Here is a 20,002-nt window from a genome sequence, read left to right on the forward strand (position 1 = left end):
TCAAGTGGCTTTAAGATGGATGCATCCTATCATGGTCATGGTGTGACTTGTGAGCAATCTGCAAGGCAGAAAAAGTTTGCACACATATTGAATTAGCCTATGCAGGCATTAAGAAGACATGGATGTCAGACCTCTCCATGTGACAGGGTTGTGTAGGCTACTTCAAAGGTCTAACCACATTAACTTTGTTAACCGAAATGCTAGTATAGTACAGTTGTCGGAAGTTTACATACATACAAGTCGGAAGTTTACATACAGTTATGTTGGAGTCATTAAAACTCGTTTTTCAACCACTCCACAAATGTCTTGTTAACAAACTATAGTTTTGGCAAGTCGGTTAGGACATCTTCTTTGTGCATGACACAAGCCATTTTTCCAACAATTGTTCACAGACAGATTATTCCACTTATAATTCACTGTATCACAATTCCAATGGCTCAGAGGTTTACATACACTGAGTTGACTGTGCCTTTAAACAGCTTGGAAAATTCCAGAAACTGATGTCATGGCTTTGGAAGCTTCTGATTGGCAAATTTACATAATTTGAGTCAATTGGAGGTGTACCTGTGGATGTATTTCAAAGCCTACCTTCAAAATCAGCCAAGACCTCAGAGAAAAATTTGTAGACCTCCACAGGTCTGGTTCATCCTTGGGAGGAACGGTTTGCAACTGCACATGGGGACAAAGATCGTACTTTTTGGAGAAATGTCCCCTGGTCTGATAAAACAAAAATATAACTGTTTGGCCATAATGACCATCGTTATGTTTGGAGGAAAAAGGGGGAGGCTTGCAAGCCGAACAACACCATCCCAACTGTGAAGCACGGGGGGTGGCAGCATCATGTTGTGGGGGTGCTTTGCTGCAGGAGGGACCAGTGCACTTCACAAAATAGATGGCATCATGAGGGAGGACAATCAGGTGAATATATTCAAACAACATCTTAAGTCAGGAAGTTAAAGCTTAGTCACAAATGGGTCTTCCAAATGAACAATGACCCCAAGCATACTTCCAAAGTTGTGGCAAATGGGCTTAAGGACAGCAAAGTCAAGGTATTGGAGTGGCCATCACAAAGCCCTGACCTCAATTCTGTAGAAAATTTGTGGGCAGAACTGAAAAGGCGTGTGCGAGCTTAGAGGCCTACAAACCTGACTCAATTACACCAGCTCTGTCAGGAGGAATGGGCCAAAATTCACCCAACTTATGGGAAGCTTGTGGAAGGCTACCCAAAACTTTTTACCCAAGTTAAGCAGTTTAAAGGCAATGCTTCCAAATACTAATTGAGTGTATGTAAGCTTCTGACCCACTGGGAATGTGATGAGTGAAATAAATGCTGAAATAAATCATTCTCTCTACTATTATTCTGACATTTCACATTCTTATAATAAAGTGGTGATCCTAACTGACCTAAAACAGGGAATTTCTACAAGGATTAAATGTCAGGAATAGTGAAAAACTGAGTTTAAATATATTTGGCTAAGGTGTATGTAAACTTCCGACTTCAACTATATATAGACAGGTGTGTGCCTTTCTAAATCATGTCCAATCAATTGAATTTACCACAGGTAGACTCCAATCAAGTTCTAGAAACATCTCAAGGATGATCAATGGAAACTTGGATTAAATGGAATTGTGAAAAACTGAGTTTAAATGTATTTGGCTAAGGTGTATGTAAACGTCTGACTTCAGCTGTATTTGTACAACATTGCCTTTACGGTACAATAAGGAAGAAAATATGGCCAGTGAAGAGTTAATTAACAACTTTATTGATACTGCCTTAAACAATGTCAACAACTTGTTTCCTAAAGCGACACTTTCAGGAAATTTGACAGGAATAAAATAGCTTTGTTGTGTTGTAAATCTCAGCCAGCCAGGCACACACTCCTTCCTCTCATATTTGTGGACAGCACAGCATTGGTTGTGTTTTGGAGCTGGGATGTGCGTGAATCATAGTGGAACTCGTGGACTGGGTATGTAAAAAAAGGTTGCTCATTGTCATTTCCTCCTTTCATAACATACTGTAGGCTTCCAGTGTGAAGGGCAGACATTGTGCACAATGCCTGAGACAGCTTCCACCCATTCTTCCATACCTGCTCCTTCACTTCCTCTTCCAAGGGTTTAGGATTGTGTTGTTCACTTCTCATTGTTTTAGTGAGCTTTGAATTCAGAACAGCCTATTTCCTCTTTCTGTATAAATTGACAGTAATAAAATGGCCATCATCTTTAACCTGTCAAATGTAGGCTTGAACATTTGCCCAATCTCCCCCAAATAAAAACTAATTTCATAGAGGCATTCTTTATCTGACAAACTTATTGGCAAAGTGTCTATTTTCTCAGATGACTGAAAGGTCATAGACTGCCCGGTGTGAATTTCGACTGTCGCTATGACAACAGCGGTAGGGGAAATTTAGAGGAATCATTCATGTAGAATCAGTGGATGAAAAGACTGTGGCGATGGCCGTTATCAGGAGAGCAGTAAATAAAAAACTGACCGCAGGCTGCAGGGGAAGTCATGCTGAAGGTTGCTCTCTTCATTGTCTGACATCTCACAGAGTACAAAGCAGCTCCACACTCAAACATGCCTATGTGTCGATGGCACCAGCCCCGAAGGCAATCAGGAAAACAATCCCACTTCTGTTATATATATATAGTCCAGCGCCTCGGATGACCGTCTTATAGATGGCCCCATTAAGCACATGTCAGCCTTTGCCATTGTGCAGGTGAGACTTTCTTTCTTCCCCTCAACCTGTATGTGGTGAACTCCATTAAGGGAGACCAGTGAAAAGGTTACAACATGATAACTTGAACCCATCTGGTATCCACTTTTTGCAAGATGAAAGGATACTTTTCTATTGGGTCATAGGATCATAGAATGGAGGATCGTCCCTTAGATTAAGCTTGTCTTACACCAAAGGTGACTACTAGGTCTACTTATAAGGTGATATGGGCGATGTACAACAGGTGAGGCAATTATGCACATCATTTCCTAAAAGGTCATTAATTGCAGTTCAAACACGGATTAGACATGCCCAGAACCTCTTACATGTTTACAATTAGGCCTAGCCTGATATTTATAATTATGGGAGAATGTGTAGTCTATACGCTATTGTGTGTCAATGTGATTGTGAATTCCCAGTACCTCCAGCCTCCAGCCTATATATTTGACTGGTGGTGGTCCCTGGGACTCTCTACCATACGCCTAGTGGTGGCTGTGGCTCTGGGAATGGTGCTTGCTTTGCGGTGCCTCAGAACAAATGTGAAATTTGAGTGTCTACCCCTCAATTCAGTGTGTCCACAAAGGCCTGACAGCCACAGTATTTATTTGGCAGCGCTGCTCTGATAGAGAGGCCCTTTCCAGGGGCTTTGCCCAAAGAAGATAATATCCCAACTTCTAAACGTTATGGGTTGGTTGGTAGTCAACTGGCTTATCAAACTGAGGGTTAGATCAATCTTAGTGCCTTGCCGTCCTGTATGTTGTAGGCCTATGCTCTGCTCTTTAGTTTTTCTTAAAGGTCAATATTTTTTTCCACCTAAAGCTTATCGTTTTTTAATGTTGATTTTGTCCCTTTGTTCTTGTAAGAGGCACATGTTGATTTCATTAACTCCTATAGATCATATGTTCTTGGGAGATTTAAAAACAGGGAATATAGCCTAGCCTATACATATCCTAACTCTTGCTCTCTACCTTTAACTTTAAGCCCAGTCTGCCCCTCAGTAGAACTCTGGATGCCTCAGAAATTCACCAAAAAGTTAGGCCTAATGGCAATCAAGCTTAGAGCAAAGTTAGCATCTAGGATTAGGAGTAGTAGTGGATCTCTCCCCTACATCATTTAGTGTTAGCGTGGGTCCACCTGGCCTCTGAACTTGGCCACAGTACAAAGGAATGTGTGGGATACAGTGATTGTAAACATGTGCAGACCATAACCCACGAGCCACTGCGACCTCTCATGATGAGTTCCGTTTTTTTGTGTCCCCCACCCCATCAAATTTGCCCATCCCTGGTGTACATCGTGGTTCCCTCAAAGAGAGAACATTTTATAATTTATGCAACTGGTGCTGTTTCTTTTCACAAGAGTGGCGCGTGTAGCTTGTTGTCGCCCAATCACAAGTCATCAAACCGGCACTAGGCTACAGTCAAAGAGCTAGAGCTCTTATTAGGAGATATCCAGGCTAATCAATGGAAGATGGAATTATAATGACAGAACTTAAAGTGAAATCAAAAGGATTCAGATTGTTGAATAGTCACATGTATAAGTGTGATTATTTATTAATTGTTTCACCTTTATTTTTACCTCTAGGCAATAAGAACAATTTCTTAATTTCAATGATGGCCTAGGAACAGTGGATTAACTGCCTGCTCAGGAGGAGAACAACAGATTTGTACCTTGTCAGCTCGGGGATTTGAACTTGCAACCTTTACGTTACTAGTCTAACGCTCTAACCACTAGGCTACCCTGTCACCCCTTGATTGCAGGGTACAATGAAAATCTAAGGCTCAGAGCTCCAACTAAGGGAAATAAAAAAGTGAAATGGTAATAAAATAAATAAATAGCACTATATACACTGAACAAAAATGGAAATGCAACATGCAACAATTTCAAAGATTTTAATGAGTTACAGTTCATATAAGGAACTTGACTGGCAATACAGATATGCATCTGTTGGTCACAAATACCTTAAAAAATGGTAGGGGTGTGGATCATAAAACCAGTCAGTATCTGGTGTGACCACCATTTGCATTATTTAAATAGGGTATTTCTGTTTATGTTTTTTTATACATTTGTTAACAGTGCTTAACCTGTTTTTGTTTTGCCATTATGGGATATTGTGTGTATATTGATGAAGGATTTTTTTTTTTTTATCCATTTTAGAAAAAGGCTGTAACGTAAAAAAAACGTTGAAAAAAGGAATAGGGCCTGATACTTTCTGAATGCACTGTATCTATACACATACACCATATCACCAAAAGTATGTGGACACCTGCTCGTCAAACATCTAATTACAAAATCATGGGTATTCATTTGAAATTGGTCGCCCCCTTTGGTGCTATAACAGCCTCCACTCTTCTGTGAAGGCTTTCCACTAGATGTTGAAACATTGCTGTGGGGACTTGCTTCTATTCAGCTGCAAGAGCGTTAGTGAGTTTGGGCACTGATGTGCGATTAGGCATGACTCGCAGTCTGCGTTCCAATTCATCCCCAAGGTGTTTGATGGGGTTGAGGTCAGGGCTTTGTGCAGGCCAGTCAAGTTCTTCCACACCGATCTCGACCAACCATATCTGCATGTACCTATCACTCCAGAGAATGCGTTTCCACTGCTGCAAAGGCCAATAGCGACACGTTTTACAACACTCCAGCCGACAGTTGGCATTGCGCATGTTGATCTTAGGCTTGTGTGCGTGCGGTTGCTCGGTTAATCAAGCCTACCACTGTAGTGTCGTCCGGTCATTGTCCTGTTGAAAAACAAATGATAGTCCAACTAAGCCCAAACCAGACGGGATGGTGTATCGCTGCGGGATGGTGTATCGCTGCAGAATGCTGTGGTAGCAATGCTGGTTAAGTGTGCCTTGAATTCTAAATGAATCACAGACAGTGTCACCAGCAAAGCACCCCCACACCATAACACCTCCTCCTCCATGCTTTATGGTGGAAAATACACATGCGGAGATCATCCGTTCACCAACACCGCGACAGAGGTTGGAACAAATAATCTCCAATTTGTACTCCAGACCAAAGGACAAATTTCCACCGGACTAATGTCCATTGTTCGTGTTTCTTGGCCCAAGCAAGTCTCTTCTTCTTATTGGTGTCCTTTAGTAGTGGTTTCTTTGCAGCAATTTGACCATGAAGGCCTGATTCACACTGTCTCCTCTGAACAGTTGATGTTGATGTGTCTGTTACTTGAAGTCTAATCAACTTATCCTCTGCAGCAGAGGTACAGTAACTCTGGGTCTTCCATTCCTGGGTCTGGGACTTCCATCCCCTCATGAGAGCCAGGTTCATCATAGCGCTTGATGGTATTTACGACTGCACTTGAAGAAACTTTCAAAGTTCCTGAAATGTTCTCTATTGACTGACCTTCATGTCTTAAAGTAATGATGGACTGTTGTTTCTCGTTGCTTATTTGAGCTGTTGTTGCCATAATATGGACTTGGTCTTTTACCAAATAGGGCTATCTTATGTATACCAGCCCTACCTTGTTACAACACAACTGACTGGTTCAAACGCATTAAGAAGGAAAGAAATACCACAAATTAACTTTTAAGAAGGCACACCTGTTAATTGAAATGCATTCCAGGTGACTACCTCATGAAGCTGGTTGAGAGAATGCCAAGAGTGTGCAAAGCTGTCATCAGGGCAAAGGGTGGCTACTTTGAAGAATCTCAAATATAAAATATATTTTGATTTGTTTAACGCTTGGCTACTACGTGATTCCATATGTGTTATTTCATATTTTTGATGTCTTCACTATTTTTCTACAATGTAAAAATGAAGAAAAACTCTTGAATGAGTAGGTGTTCTAAAACTTTTGACCGGTGGTGTATATGGAAAAATATGCATTTTAAAATTTCAACCAATCGATTGGTCGAAAGAACAGATGACTCTTTGTCGACAAAGATTTTTTAATCAGTTGAGAACAAATTCTTATTTACAAAGACGGCCTACACCGGCCAATCCCGGACAACGCTGGGTCAATTGTGCGTCGCCCTATGGGACTCCCAATCACGGCCAGTTGCGATACAGCCTGGAATCAAACCAGGGTGTCTGTAGTGACGCCTCCAGCACTGATATGCCGTGCCTCTCGGGAGCCCGAAAGTCCCCACATTTTTGGGGGATTGTATTTCAAGGGGTTTTAAAATTCTGAATGAAATAGAAAAATGATCCTTGGTATGACCTTCTTAATACAATTCCATATAGCTTAGTTGAACCCCTGCCCCGTCTGTGACAGGGTTTAGACTGTTACATGTTTTAATAGGCTACTCTCTGGGTGTAGTCAGCCTGAAGGTGATGGACCTTCATTATAATTCAATGAATAGGCTAGTCATGAATGTGCATTTTGAAGGTGAGTGTTGTGTGTGCTTTTCTTGGCCTCACTGATCCTCTGTCTTTTGTTTTAGTGGTCTGACGTTGTACAGTTTGTTTGTCTAGACAGATTTAGGCTAGTCCCAGTATATTCCCACCCAATATTATTTCAGATGGATTTTGCAGTCTCATTGTGCCTTAGAAAAATATTGAGTGAATGCCTGTTTTGAAGAAGCTGTGTGGTACAGATCCAGCAATGTAACTGTCTTGCCCCCTCATCTTTCATAATTCATCCCCATTAGTCTGTCAAAAGAGGGCTAGTGCACATCGTCTCAACTGAGGGCTTGGATCGATGTGTCTCGGAAGGCCTCCCTGCTAATGAAAAACAATTGTTTTTTCCTCCACATCCCCAGGAGCCAGTGGAGATCTATGTGGAGCTCCTGGGCCCCAGGCTAGCTTACTGATGGCCCACATTCTGGCGTCTTGCAGCCTGTGTGCAAAAAGACGGCCATATTTGGCAGGGCCTCCGCTCTCCATCTCCATGGTGAATAATGTGCTGGTTCTATAAGTAGAGTGCCAAATTCAGCACCATGTATTCAGCTATTAGGAAGTGAAGAGTGAAGAAAAACAATATATGAGGTGTTGACAAAGTCAGGGTTGTTAATAGTTTGGGCTCTAATGTGGGGCTGCATTGCACTGTGAATGCGAGAACATGGCCAACCAGAACAGTAACACTCCTGTTTTTTTAAAGTAATAGATGTTTGAATCGCAGAACATAAATCACAACAAAATGCAATTCACCAAGGTCTTTTTACCTAGCTATATTACTTCAAGTTACCAGCATGCATTGTATTCTGAAAGTATTCAGACCCCTTCCCTTTTCTCATCAATCTACACATAATATTCCACACTCACAAAGTGAAAACAGGTTTATAGAAATGTTTGCAAATATATAAAATATATAAACATAAATACCTTATTTACATAAGTATTCAGACCCTTTGCTATGAGACTCAAAATTGAGCTCCGGTGCATCCTGTTTCTATTAATTATCGTTGAGATGTTTCTCCAACTAGATTGGAGTGCACCTGTATAAGGTCCAACAGTTGACAGTGCATGTCAGAGCAAAAACCAAGTCATGAGGTTGAAGGAATTGTCTGTAGAGCTCCAAGACAGGATTGTGTCGAGGCACAGATCTGGATAAGGGTACCAAAACATTTATGCAGCATTGAAGGTCCCCAAGAACACAGTGTGCTCCATCATTCTTGAATGGAAGAAGTTTGGAACCACCAAGACCCTTCCTAGAGCTGGCCACCCGGCAAAACTGAGCAATCGTGGAAGAAGGGCCTTGGTCAGGGAGGTAATCAAGAACCCAATGGTCACTCTGACAGAGCTCCAGAGATCCTCTGTGAAGATGGGAAACCTTCCAGAAGGACAACCATCTCTGCAGAACTCCACCAATCAGACCTTTATGGTAGAGTTGCCAGACGGAAGCCACCGCAGTAAAAGGCACATGACAGCCCGCTTGGAGTTTGCCAAAAGGCACCTAAAGGACTCTCAGACCATGAGAAACAAGATTCTCTGGTCAGATGAAACCAAGATTGAACTTTTTGGCCTGCATGCCAAGCGTTAAGTTTGGAGGAAACCTGGTACCATCCCTACTGTGAAGCATGGTGGTGGCAGCATCATGCTGTGGGGATGTTTTTCAGCGGCAGGAATGGGAGACTAGTCAGGATCGAGGAAAGATGAACAGAGCAAAGTAAAGAGAGATCCTTGATGGAAACCTGCTCCGGAGTGCTCAAGACCTCAGACTGGGGTGAAGGTTCACCTTCCAACAGAAAAACAACCCCAAGCATACAGCCAAGACAACGCAGGAGTGGCTTCGGGACAAGTCTGTGAATGTCCTTGATTGGCCCAGCCCAAGCTTGGGCTTGAACCTGACCAAACATCCCTGGAAAGACCTAAAAATAGCTGTGCTGTGACGCTCCCCATCCAACCTGACAGAGCTTGAGAGGATCTACAGAGAAGAATGGGAGAAACTCTCCAAATACAGGTGTGCCAAGCTTGTAGCGTCATACCCAAGAAGAATCGAGGCTGTATTCGCTGCCAAAGGTGCTTCAAAATGTACTGAGTAAAGGGTCTGAATACTTATGTAAATGTTATATTTCTGTTTCTATTTTTTATAAATTTGCAAAAAATTTAAAAACCTGTTTTTGCTTTGTCATTATGGGGTATTGTGCGTAGATTGATTATCTTTTTTAAAAATTTGTATTCATTTTAGAATAAGGCTGTAATGAAACAAAATGTGGAAAAAGTGAAGGGGTCTGAATACTTTCCAAATGCACTATACATGCCTCTTGACTCAGATTCTAAAGATTCAGTGAATATATCCAAATGTTAGAATTTCATAAAAAGTGAGCTTAAAGACCCAAGTTCAGCAGCATCAATTTACATGTGGAATGTGGAGTATCTGACAAACTATTTTCCTGCATAAAAAGATAGCAGACCTTGCCCGTTCTGTTTAATTATTAGATAATTCTATCCGTGGTCGGCCCTCTAGAGATGACCTGCCGGATTGGGAGCGCTGTGGGAAAAATCTCAGAGGAGTGTCAGGAGAAGAGTGTATGAAATGCAGGATGCGTTATCATCAGCGTGTAAAGTTTCTGTAGACTCGTTCACTCACTCTCTGCCTGTTCTGCTCTCTCTTGAGTGTCAAAATGTTTTGTTTTTGCAGGGGGAGAGTGAGAGGATTCCAAGAATCAGACCATGTTCAAGGCAGTGCTGAAGAAGAACAGAGACGGAGGGAAGGGGAGCAAGAAGGAACCAGGTATGTTGAGTTATGACTGAACTGCTGCAACCACAATATGGTCACTTTGATCATTGTGCAGCAACATGTTTCCCTTAGGATAGCTTATTTCACACATAGACCTGTCTCAACCTGTCTCCATTATTTGTCTGGTTTTATGGCCATCTATGAATTGTTTAGACCTACTTTTTATTCAGAATAACAAAGGATATTATTGGAAGTTCAATTGCAATATCAAAGGGTTTGTCATAATAGGCCTACATAGTAATTTTACGCCTCAAGTTAAGCACCATGGCTCCATGTTTTCAGTGTTTATAAACAGTCTGTATTGGCTGTAAGTAACCAATACCACAGTCTCTGTTTCAACATGTAAAATGTTGGACTAGAAAGGGGGCTAGGATAATGAACAGTTAGGCCTTATCATTGCAGTGAGAACAACGCTGGAGGATTTTGAACTGGTATAATATTTGACACCACTGTTATTGTCAGTTTGACATCCCCATCAGGATGCAGGTGTTGTTCTGGCTCGCCCATGTAACCTTTTGGATTATTAACCATTTTCCATTGTAACAGGGAATCCATTTTTTTGTGTGAGTCACTCAGCAGTGCTAATTCATTTCTGACTCACCTCTAGCAAACATAGACCAGGATCTATCTTTTTATAAACATGACATATGCTAATACGAGGCTATGTTCTCTGGTCTAGACTCTCCTACTATAGGAAGGAACAGTTGTAGCTAAGTAGCATAATAGGTACTATATAGCAGTACAGTAGTTAAGTATCTTCTGCTCATCTTTGCCTTGTCCAGGGGCTGTTTCATACAGTTGAGTCAATTTGCTCTTTTTTTTACGGGATCTCCTTGAGATCAGGCTGCGGCTTGCCTCTGTTAATATAACAGTCGACAAACTGTGAATACAAATAGACACTGGCTATCTTCCTTCTGTGTCAGGTTACACCTCTCACATCTCTCCCACACCCTCTCTCAGTATGCGTCCCAAATGGTACCCTATTCCCTATGTAGGGGCCCTGGTCTAAAGTAATGCACTATATAGGGAATTTGGGACACCCCATATGACAGTAAGAGCCACAGTTCAGGACTGTATGAGGAATGTAACTGCAGGCCCTTACTCTGAACACATATCCTTTGACTTGGGACATTATACTGTACGGCTGGGTGGCCCGTGTGTGATTTTTAAGCAAAGAATATAATATCATTATTATTTTTATGACATTTTATTGTTTATTGTCATAAAATACTATATAAACACCAGCTAATTTTCATTTTGGAAATCTGTTCCAAAGTATTCCCATGCATAGTAGACAGATATGTGATAGTATACAAATGTACGCAAGGTTTGAAATTATGATGTTTTAGTCAAATGTTATATCTGTTTTGCAGTCTACAAATTATTTGTAATTATGTTTCAGTCCCCTGACTATCTGCTCAAGAAAAAATCATCCCACGTTTGAATCTAGTTGATGATCTCTGCTGTAGAGGCAATGAATCACAGTAGTCGGTGATACAGTAGTCTCCCCAAGGGTTACTATGATACTGTCATTTCTAGTTTGCAATTTTGAATAGCGATGTTGAAAGCCAATGTAATGTTTTCAGTAAAGGTGTTGAAACCTGTCTAACATGTTATGAATCAATCTCTGATTACCAGACACCCATTGTGTGTCAGCCTAGTCAGTCACCACTAGGGTTGCAAAGGGTCGGAAACTTTCCGTTAAGTTTCCGGAATGTTTCGGAAATTTTCCAATGGGAAGTTAAGCCTGGAAAGTTGTGGAATTTAGCTTAAATTCATCAAAAAGTTAGCTTATAACAGTGAATATTTTTTGGGGGATACACATAAGACAATTCTTGGTCTTGTGGCATATTTTGGTTTAACTATCCACAATTCAATGGAAATGCAACCCTCTGCATGCACAGCTCATTCTTCCATCACATGTGCAGTGCACTCTTCCATCACATGTACAGCTGATTCTCAAGATCTTGCACACTAATGAGATGCTATTGAGCCCACACTACTACACTGTCTGAGCCAAGGACTACATGCTTTCTCGTAATATTTGATTACAATCCTGGGTGGGGTTAATGTATTTTATGTGACATACATTATATTTTGTTAACTAGTAAATAGTAGTCTACAGCAAAGTGTATTTAAATAATGTCTAACTTGTTAATGATTTCTGCTAGTTAGTTTTTGCTACCATGTAGGTTTTAGCTTGATTGAGCCTGCTAACTGAGGAGTGTTAATTCACCTGTTTCCATACATGTTTCTTTTTAAAACATTTATCTTTACAAAGGATTTGTTTAATCTAACTGCTTAATTATATGTATGTACATGGGAATTGTATTTATTTATTTGTACTAATTTTTTTACTAATCTTTACAGGAAAGTGTCACAGGCACTATCTGATATGTGGAGACATTTCACTGCAGCTAATGTAGAAGGAAAAGCTGTGTACATTTGCAAATACTGTGCCAAATCATATGTGAAGAATGCAGCAAAGATGCAGAATCATTTGGCCAGGTGCATAAAGTTCCCTCAGCGCTCACAACAAGCAACCTCTGACAAAAGTCCCTCTACTTCTATTAGAGGTGTAAATGATTAATCAGACACCATATCGATAGCAACAGCTCATGGTCCTCCAGGAATCAGAAGGTTTTTTTGACTCAATAGAGGAACGTAGTAAGAGAAATGCTGATGAATGTCTTGCTCGAACTGTGTATGCAACTGGTTCACATCTGATGCTCACAGGCAATGTGTATTGGAAGAGATTTCTGAATGTTCCTCACCCAGCATACACCCCTCCAACCAGACATGCTTTATCTACTAATTTGCAGGATGCAGAGTTCAACAGAGTTCAAGTGAAGGTCAAGAAAATCATAGAGAAAGCAGACTGTATTGCAATCATCTCTGATGAGTGGTCGAATGTTCATGGGCAAGGAATAATTAACTACATCATCTCCACCCCTCAACCAGTATTCTACAGGAGCACAGACACAAGGGACAACAGACACACCGGTCTCTACATTGCAGATGAGTTGAAGGCAGTCATCAATGACCTTGGACCACATAAGGTATTTGCACTGGTGACAGACAATGCTGCAAACATGAAGGCTGCTTTGTCTAAAGTGGAGGAGTCCTACCCTCACATCAAACCCATGGCTGTGCTGCTCATGCATTGTATCTGCTCCTCAAGGTCATCATGGCCTGAAAACAATGGATACAATCTACAACAGAGCCAAGGAAATGATTAGGTATGTGAATGGTCATCAAGTTATAGCAGCAATCTACCTTACCAAGCAAAGTGAGAAGAATAAGAGCACCACATTGAAGCTGCCGAGCAACACCCATTGGGGTGGTGTTGTCATCATGTTTGACAGTCTCCTAGAGGGGATGGAGTCTCTCCAAGAAATGGCCATATCACAGTCTGCCGATATGGATAGCCCTATCAAGAGGATCCTCATGGATGATGTATTTTAGGAGAGAGTGGTAAAGCAGCCTGAAACTACTGAAACCTATAGCAGAAGCCATTGCACAGATTGAGAGAGACAATGCCATCCTGTCTGATGTTCAGATTCTGCTTGCAGATGTATGAGAAGAAATCATTACTGCCCTGCCTACTTCACTGTTGCTCCAAGCAGAGGAAACTGCAGTTCTGAAGTACATCAAAAAGCGTGAAGACTTCTGCCTGAAGCCCATATACGCCGCAGTGTACATGTTGGATCCCAAGTATGCTTGCAAGAGCATCCTGTCTGGTGCAGAGATCAACAAGGCCTATGGTGTCATCACTACTGTGTCGCCACCTTGGCCTTGGATGAGGGCAAGGTTCTTGGCAGTCTGGCGAAGTACACTTCCAAGCAAGGGCTTTGGGATGAATATGCAATATGGCAGTCGTGCCAACATATCTCATCAGCCACCTGGTGGAAGGGACTTCTTGGATCTGAGGCTCTTTCCCCTGTTGCCTCCATCATCCTCCAAATCCCACCAACATCAGCCGCCTCAGAGCGCAACTGGTCCTTGTTTGGGAACACACACAACAAAGCACGCAACAGGCTGACCAATACAAGGGTTGAAAAATTGGTGGCCATCCGGGAAAATTTGAGGCTTTTTGAGCCTGACAACGAGCCATCCTCAAGAAGGTTGGAAAGTGACAGTGAAGATGAGGCCTCAGAGTCTAATGTTCAAGAGGTGGACATTGAGGAGGTCCAGGGAGAAGACATGGAAGCCTGAGAGGAAGACAACCAAAGCTTTAGTTTCTAGACTGTCATTTTACAGATGTATGTTGAAGATATTTTTTGGAGATGTGATGGATCATTAGAGATCATTCAATATTCCCTTTCTTTTGTTGTTCAGTATAATCATCCCATGTGAAGAGTCAACTAATTTAAATAAAGTTAAATTCGTAACTTATTATTTTTTTAATATATATATAGGAAGGATTTAATAATTTGCAATTATGTCTACTTATGATAAGGTAAAATGTTTATATTTCTGTCTCCATATGATATTGTAAGGGATTTCTTCCATTGACGGAGAGGCGGACCAAAACGCAGCGTGGTGGTTATTCATGTTTTAATAAATCACTACACATGAACAAACTAACAAAAACAAGAAATGTGAAAACGCAAAACAGTCCTATCCTGTGACACCAAACACAGTGACAGGAACAATCACCCACAAACACACAGTGAAACCCAGGCTACCTAAGTATGATTCTCAATCAGAGACAACTAATGACACCTGCCTCTGATTGAGAACCATACTAGGCCGAAAACATAGAAATGCCCCAAAACATAGAAAAACAAACATAGACTGCCCACCCAACTCACGCCCTGACCATACTAAATAAATACAAAACAACAGAAATAGAGGTCAGAACGTGACAGTACCCCCCCCCCAAAGGTGCGGACTCCGGCCGCAAAACCTTGACCTATAGGGGAGGGTCTGGGTGGGCGTCTGTCCGCGGTGGCGGCTCTGGCGCGGGACGCGGACCCCACTTCACCATTGTCTTAGTCCGCCTTATTGTCCGCCTCCCTGGCTTACTCACCATGGCCACCCCTCTCAATGACCCCACTGGACAGAGGGGCTGCTCGGGACAGAGGGGCAGCTCGGGACAGAGGGGCAGCTCGGGACAGAGGTGAAACAGCTGCTCGGGACAGAGGGACAACTGCTCGGGACAGAGGGGCAGCTGCTCGGGACAGAGGGGCGATAGCAGCTCGGGACAGAGGGGCGATAGCAGCTCGGGACAGAGGGGCGATAGCAGCTCGGGACAGAGGGGCGATAGCAGCTCGGGACAGAGGGGCGATAGCAGCTCGGGACAGAGGGGCGATAGCAGCTCGGGACAGAGGGGCGACAGCTGCTCGGGACAGAGGGGCGACAGCTGCTCGGGACAGAGGGGCGACAGCTGCTCGGGACAGAGGGACAGCTGCTCGGGACAGAGGGACAGCTGCTCGGGACAGAGGGGCGACAGCTGCTCTGGACAGAGGGGCGACAGCTGCTCTGGACAGAGGGGCAGCTGCTCGGGCGGCCCCTGGCTGACTGACGGCACTGGCGGCCCCTGGCTTACTGGCGGCCCCTGGCTGACTGGCGGCACTGGCGGCCCCTGGCTTACTGGCGGCACCTGGCGGCCCCTGGCTGACTGGCGGCACCTGGCTGACGGGCGGCACTGGCGGCCCCTGGCTGACGGGCGGCACTGGCGGCTCCTGGCAGACGGGCGGCACTGGCGGCTCCTGGCAGACGGGCGGCACTGGCGGCTCCTGGCAGACGGGCGGCACTGGCGGCTCCTGGCAGACGGGCGGCACTGGCGGCTCCTGGCAGACGGGCGGCACTGGCGGCTCCTGGCAGACGGGCGGCACTGGCGGCTCCTGGCAGACGGGCGGCACTGGCGGCTCCTGGCAGACGGGCGGCACTGGCGGCTCCTGGCAGACGGGCAGCACTGGCGGCGCTGGGCAGACGGGCAGCACTGGCGGCGCTGGGCAGACGGGCAGCACTGGCGGCGCTGGGCAGACGGGCAGCACTGGCGGCGCTGGGCAGACGGGCGGCACTGGCGGCGCTGGGCAGACGGGCGGCACTGGCGGCGCTGGAGAGGAGGAAGGCTCTGGAACCACCGGACTGACGGGCGCTTGTAGCGCCGAACAGGCGGGAGACTCCGGCAGCGCTGGACAGGAGGAAGGCTCTGGTAGCGCCGGAGAGGCGGGAGACTCCGGCAGCGCTGGAGAGGAGGGAGCCCCTGTAAGGATGGGCCGGAGAGACAGCCTGGTACGGGGGGCTGCCACCGGAGGGCTGGTGCGTGGAGGTGGTGACGGATAGACCGGGCCGTGCAGGCGCACTGGAGCTCTTGAGCACCGAGCCTGCCCAACCTTACCCGGTTGAATGGTCCCGGTCGCCCTGCCAGTGCGGCGAGGTGGAATAGCCCGCACTGGGCTATGCAGGCGAACCGGGGACACCGTGCGCAAGGCTGGTGCCATGTAAGCCGGCCCAAGGAGACGCACTGGAGACCAGATGCGTAGAGCCGGCTTCATGGCACTTGGCTCGATGCCCACTCTAGCCCGGCCGATACGCGGAGCTGGAATGTACCGCACCGGGCTGTGCACCCGCACTGGGGACATCGTGCGCTCCACAGCATAACACGGTGCCTGCCCGGTCTCTCCAGCCCCCCGGTAACCACAGGAAGTTGGCTCAGGTCTCCTACCTGGCGTAGCCATACTCCCTGTTAGCCCCCCCCCCAATACATTTTTGGGGCTGACTCTCAGGCTTCCATCCACGACGCCGCGCTGCCTCCTCATACCGGCGCCTCTCCGCTTTCGCCGCCTCCCGTTCTTCCTTGGGGCGGCGATATTCTCCTGGCTGAGCCCAGGGTCCTTTACCATCCAAATCTTCCTCCCATGTCCATTTCTCCAAATAGTGCAGCCTCTCCCACTGCTGCTGCTGCTGCTCCTGTTGCTGCTGCCTCTGTTGCTTCTCCTGCTGCTCCTCTTGCCGTTGCCCGTTACCACGCCGCTTGGTCCTGTTGGGGTGGGTGATTCTGTAAGGGCGTTCGTCTGTAGGAGGAAGAGAAGCGGACCAAAGCGCAGCGTGGTGGTTATTCATGTTTTAATAAATCACTACACATGAACAAACTAACAAAAACAAGAAATGTGAAAACGCAAAACAGTCCTATCCTGTGACACCAAACACAGTGACAGGAACAATCACCCACAAACACACAGTGACACCCAGGCTACCTAAGTATGATTCTCAATCAGAGACAACTAATGACACCTGCCTCTGATTGAGAACCATACTAGGCCGAAACATAGAAATACCCAAATCATAGAAAAACAAACATAGACTGCCCACCCAACTCACGCCCTGACCATACTAACTACATACAAAACAAAGGAAATAGAGGTCAGAACGTGACAGATATGGTAAATATATCCAATGAAAAAAACATATACATTTAAATGGTATTAATATTAATTTGCATACATTTTCACTAATTCCCATATATTCCTGTTAATTCCCATATAGTCCTGTTTATCCCAACGGAAGGTTTCCACCTCTGAATATTCCCCAAAATCTGCAACCCTAGTCACATTCAGAGGCGAACACACACAGGACTGCTTGCAGTAGCTGAGCTGTTGGATGTAAATGATGGGAATAAGCTACATCACCATTTCTCCCCAGCTCTTTCCCCAGTTAGATGCTATCCATCAAGCAAAAGCAGGTCTCGCTCCCTTTCCCATGCTGGGACAATAAAAGTCAGCCACTCCTCTCCTCTATTCAGGGCAGGACAGATGAGCTGCCTCAGCCTTTGATTTCTTGGTGGCAGTCATTGGTGGTGGTCATTCAGTCACTCTCTTGTCCTTATAGATGGGGTCACTCACTAAAGCCAGCAGGACCTCCGGCAGTAGGTAGATATAGAAAAAACAAATGGTCATTTACAGTATATATATATCAGCATATTTTTAAGTGACTAGCAGAGAAATTCCAATTCCAATTGTTTCAATCTGTAAATCAAGAATTGGCCATTCATTGGAATGAAAGAGTGGTAGCAACAAAAAGGCTTTGGTTTTAGATATTCAATTATTACTCTGTAAATAAATGTTACATTTGTGTAATAAATGGGATACCAGGTATTTGATACTTTTTTATTTCCCCTGAAAAGATCCATTTGTTTGTAAAGAATAAGAATAAGAATAAGGTTAGTAACACAGTAGTCCTGGAAACGGTCATACTAATCAGAACGGGTACACTGCAGAATATCAAGTGCTCTCCGTGCCTCGATTGTAACATATTGCACATAAAATATTAAATGAACAGTCTGTTCTGGTGTGAATAAAGATTGTATTATGCTTCCAAATGGTATTGGACAGAGAAATAATGCTTCAATCTACCATCTGGTCCGATACAGTTGAGTCAAAATTCCCTTTTATTTTGTGAAAATGTGATTTTTTTCCTCATGGCACATTCATATCTAACTTATGCACAAAGATGAGCTTTTATATCGGAATTGGATATGACTGGATATGAGATATTGCTTACTGCTGTGTTTGGAATTGTTTCAGATATTGGATAACGCTTACTGCTTACTGCTGTGTTTGGAATTGTTTTGAGCACCCCCCCCAATTCCTCATTTAACTCATCAAATCTATTTGTATTCGTTATGGATGGGTCACAACAGTCACCATTGAGACAGCATTAACCAGTAGAGCATTTCTAGAGAAAACATGACAGAGAGACCAGCAATAATTCAAGTCAACCCCCATGCCCTGTAAAGAGAATGACAGCAATAAATGCTTTACAAAAGCATATCAAAAGTCCACAGAGAGACATGTCATGGAAATTAGTGGCAGGAAAAATCTTGATAATTGTATAATTGCATGATAGCTGGGCATATGTTCCTCATAACATGGTAGCTGTGGTCTGGAGGCAACTTAAAAGGAGTCAGAGAAACTTGGCCCCCGTACCAGACGGAGCGCAGTCATTAGGCTGCCTCTAGGAGCCCCGCATTGCCAGGGTCCACAAACACACCATTTGCTAATTCACTCCTTCCCCTTCTTTACTCCTACCACTACTCCACCTCATCCAAATCTGCTGTATGTAACTGGCCTTTTTAATCCCTTCTAAGTACACTTTTTTTTATGGTCTGGCATTCCGGAAGTGGGATACTGGTTAGCTTTGGCCTCTGGACTTTGATGTGAACACTTTATTTAAAAAGGTCACATTGCCAGTAGGCCTCACTGACGTTTATGGATTTGAGGCTCAAGGCACCGGGAGCTCAGTGGATTATGTAGTTGTAAAATTAAACTTGTCTGATTAATTGGTATTCTCTTTGAGGATATACGCTGGTTTTATGGAGAGTTCCTCCTGTTAGCCTCTTAACAGCTAGGAGGTGCAGTTGGCAGGGTGCACAGCAGCAACCATAAGGGCACAATATGGGTTTTTAAAGGAGAACTCTTGAAGAAGCACTTAGGAAATTGGTATGGCCAGCATGGGAGATATTTCACTTCGTAATATCACATTGAAACATGACATTGACATTTCACTTTAGCTTCTACTGCCAAATCAATTTGTCCTTGAGACATTTTCAGAGTTAGAGTATTCCTATCTGTGTGACAACCTGTAAAATAGGCTTACATGCCTTTCGTCTGTCATTAATTATTGGCAAGAGGCTTTCAACTACGTCTAAAGATACGTAGTGGCCCATATTTTTGAAAGTCCTAACTCTGATGCATTGAAGGTGTTATGTATTTTATGAGTTGGAGATGGAGCGAAGCTGAACTGCGGGCCCTATCTCGTCCCTCTGGCAGACTAGAACCACATGAAGAGAGTCTAATGTTTCAGTGTACTGTCTTCCCTCTGAGATTTAGCACTCTGTCTTTGGGGAGCGCTACAGCTACATACCTACATCCCTTCAGCGTTTCGTTCCTCACAGCAGGACCCTCAAGCTCTATTCCTCTGATGTCTTACTTCCCAGCGCAGAGACCGCTTACTTTCTAGGGTAAAGTTTTACCTTTACCTTCCAACTGTTCTGTCTGGGGAGTACTACTTTCACATTCCACCAGTTCCCTCTCTCTTAATGTAGTGATCAGAGCCCAGAGCCAAGGGTAACTGACTGTGAAGGCTCAGGCTGTGTGGGCTGGACTCACATCCCTCTTGCGGCTCCCAGCTCTAGATATAG

General features: G+C 44.3%; 1 protein-coding gene across 6 annotated transcripts in view; it reads left to right on the forward strand.

Annotated features, from left to right (window-relative positions):
- LOC110520058 (protein TANC1) overlaps positions 1–20,002 on the forward strand; it is a 277,467-nt gene that overhangs the window by 39,699 nt on the left and 217,766 nt on the right. For all 6 annotated transcript variants that reach the window (XM_021597043.2, XM_021597046.2, XM_021597045.2 and 3 more), the window contains one exon: positions 9,754–9,846. In XM_021597043.2, coding sequence (XP_021452718.2) covers positions 9,786–9,846 — 61 coding nt within the window. In that variant the 5' untranslated portion in view covers positions 9,754–9,785. The remainder of the gene's footprint in view (positions 1–9,753; positions 9,847–20,002) is intronic.

Source organism: Oncorhynchus mykiss, chromosome 3 (assembly GCF_013265735.2).
Source record: "Oncorhynchus mykiss isolate Arlee chromosome 3, USDA_OmykA_1.1, whole genome shotgun sequence".
NCBI classification, from domain to species: domain Eukaryota; kingdom Metazoa; phylum Chordata; class Actinopteri; order Salmoniformes; family Salmonidae; genus Oncorhynchus; species Oncorhynchus mykiss.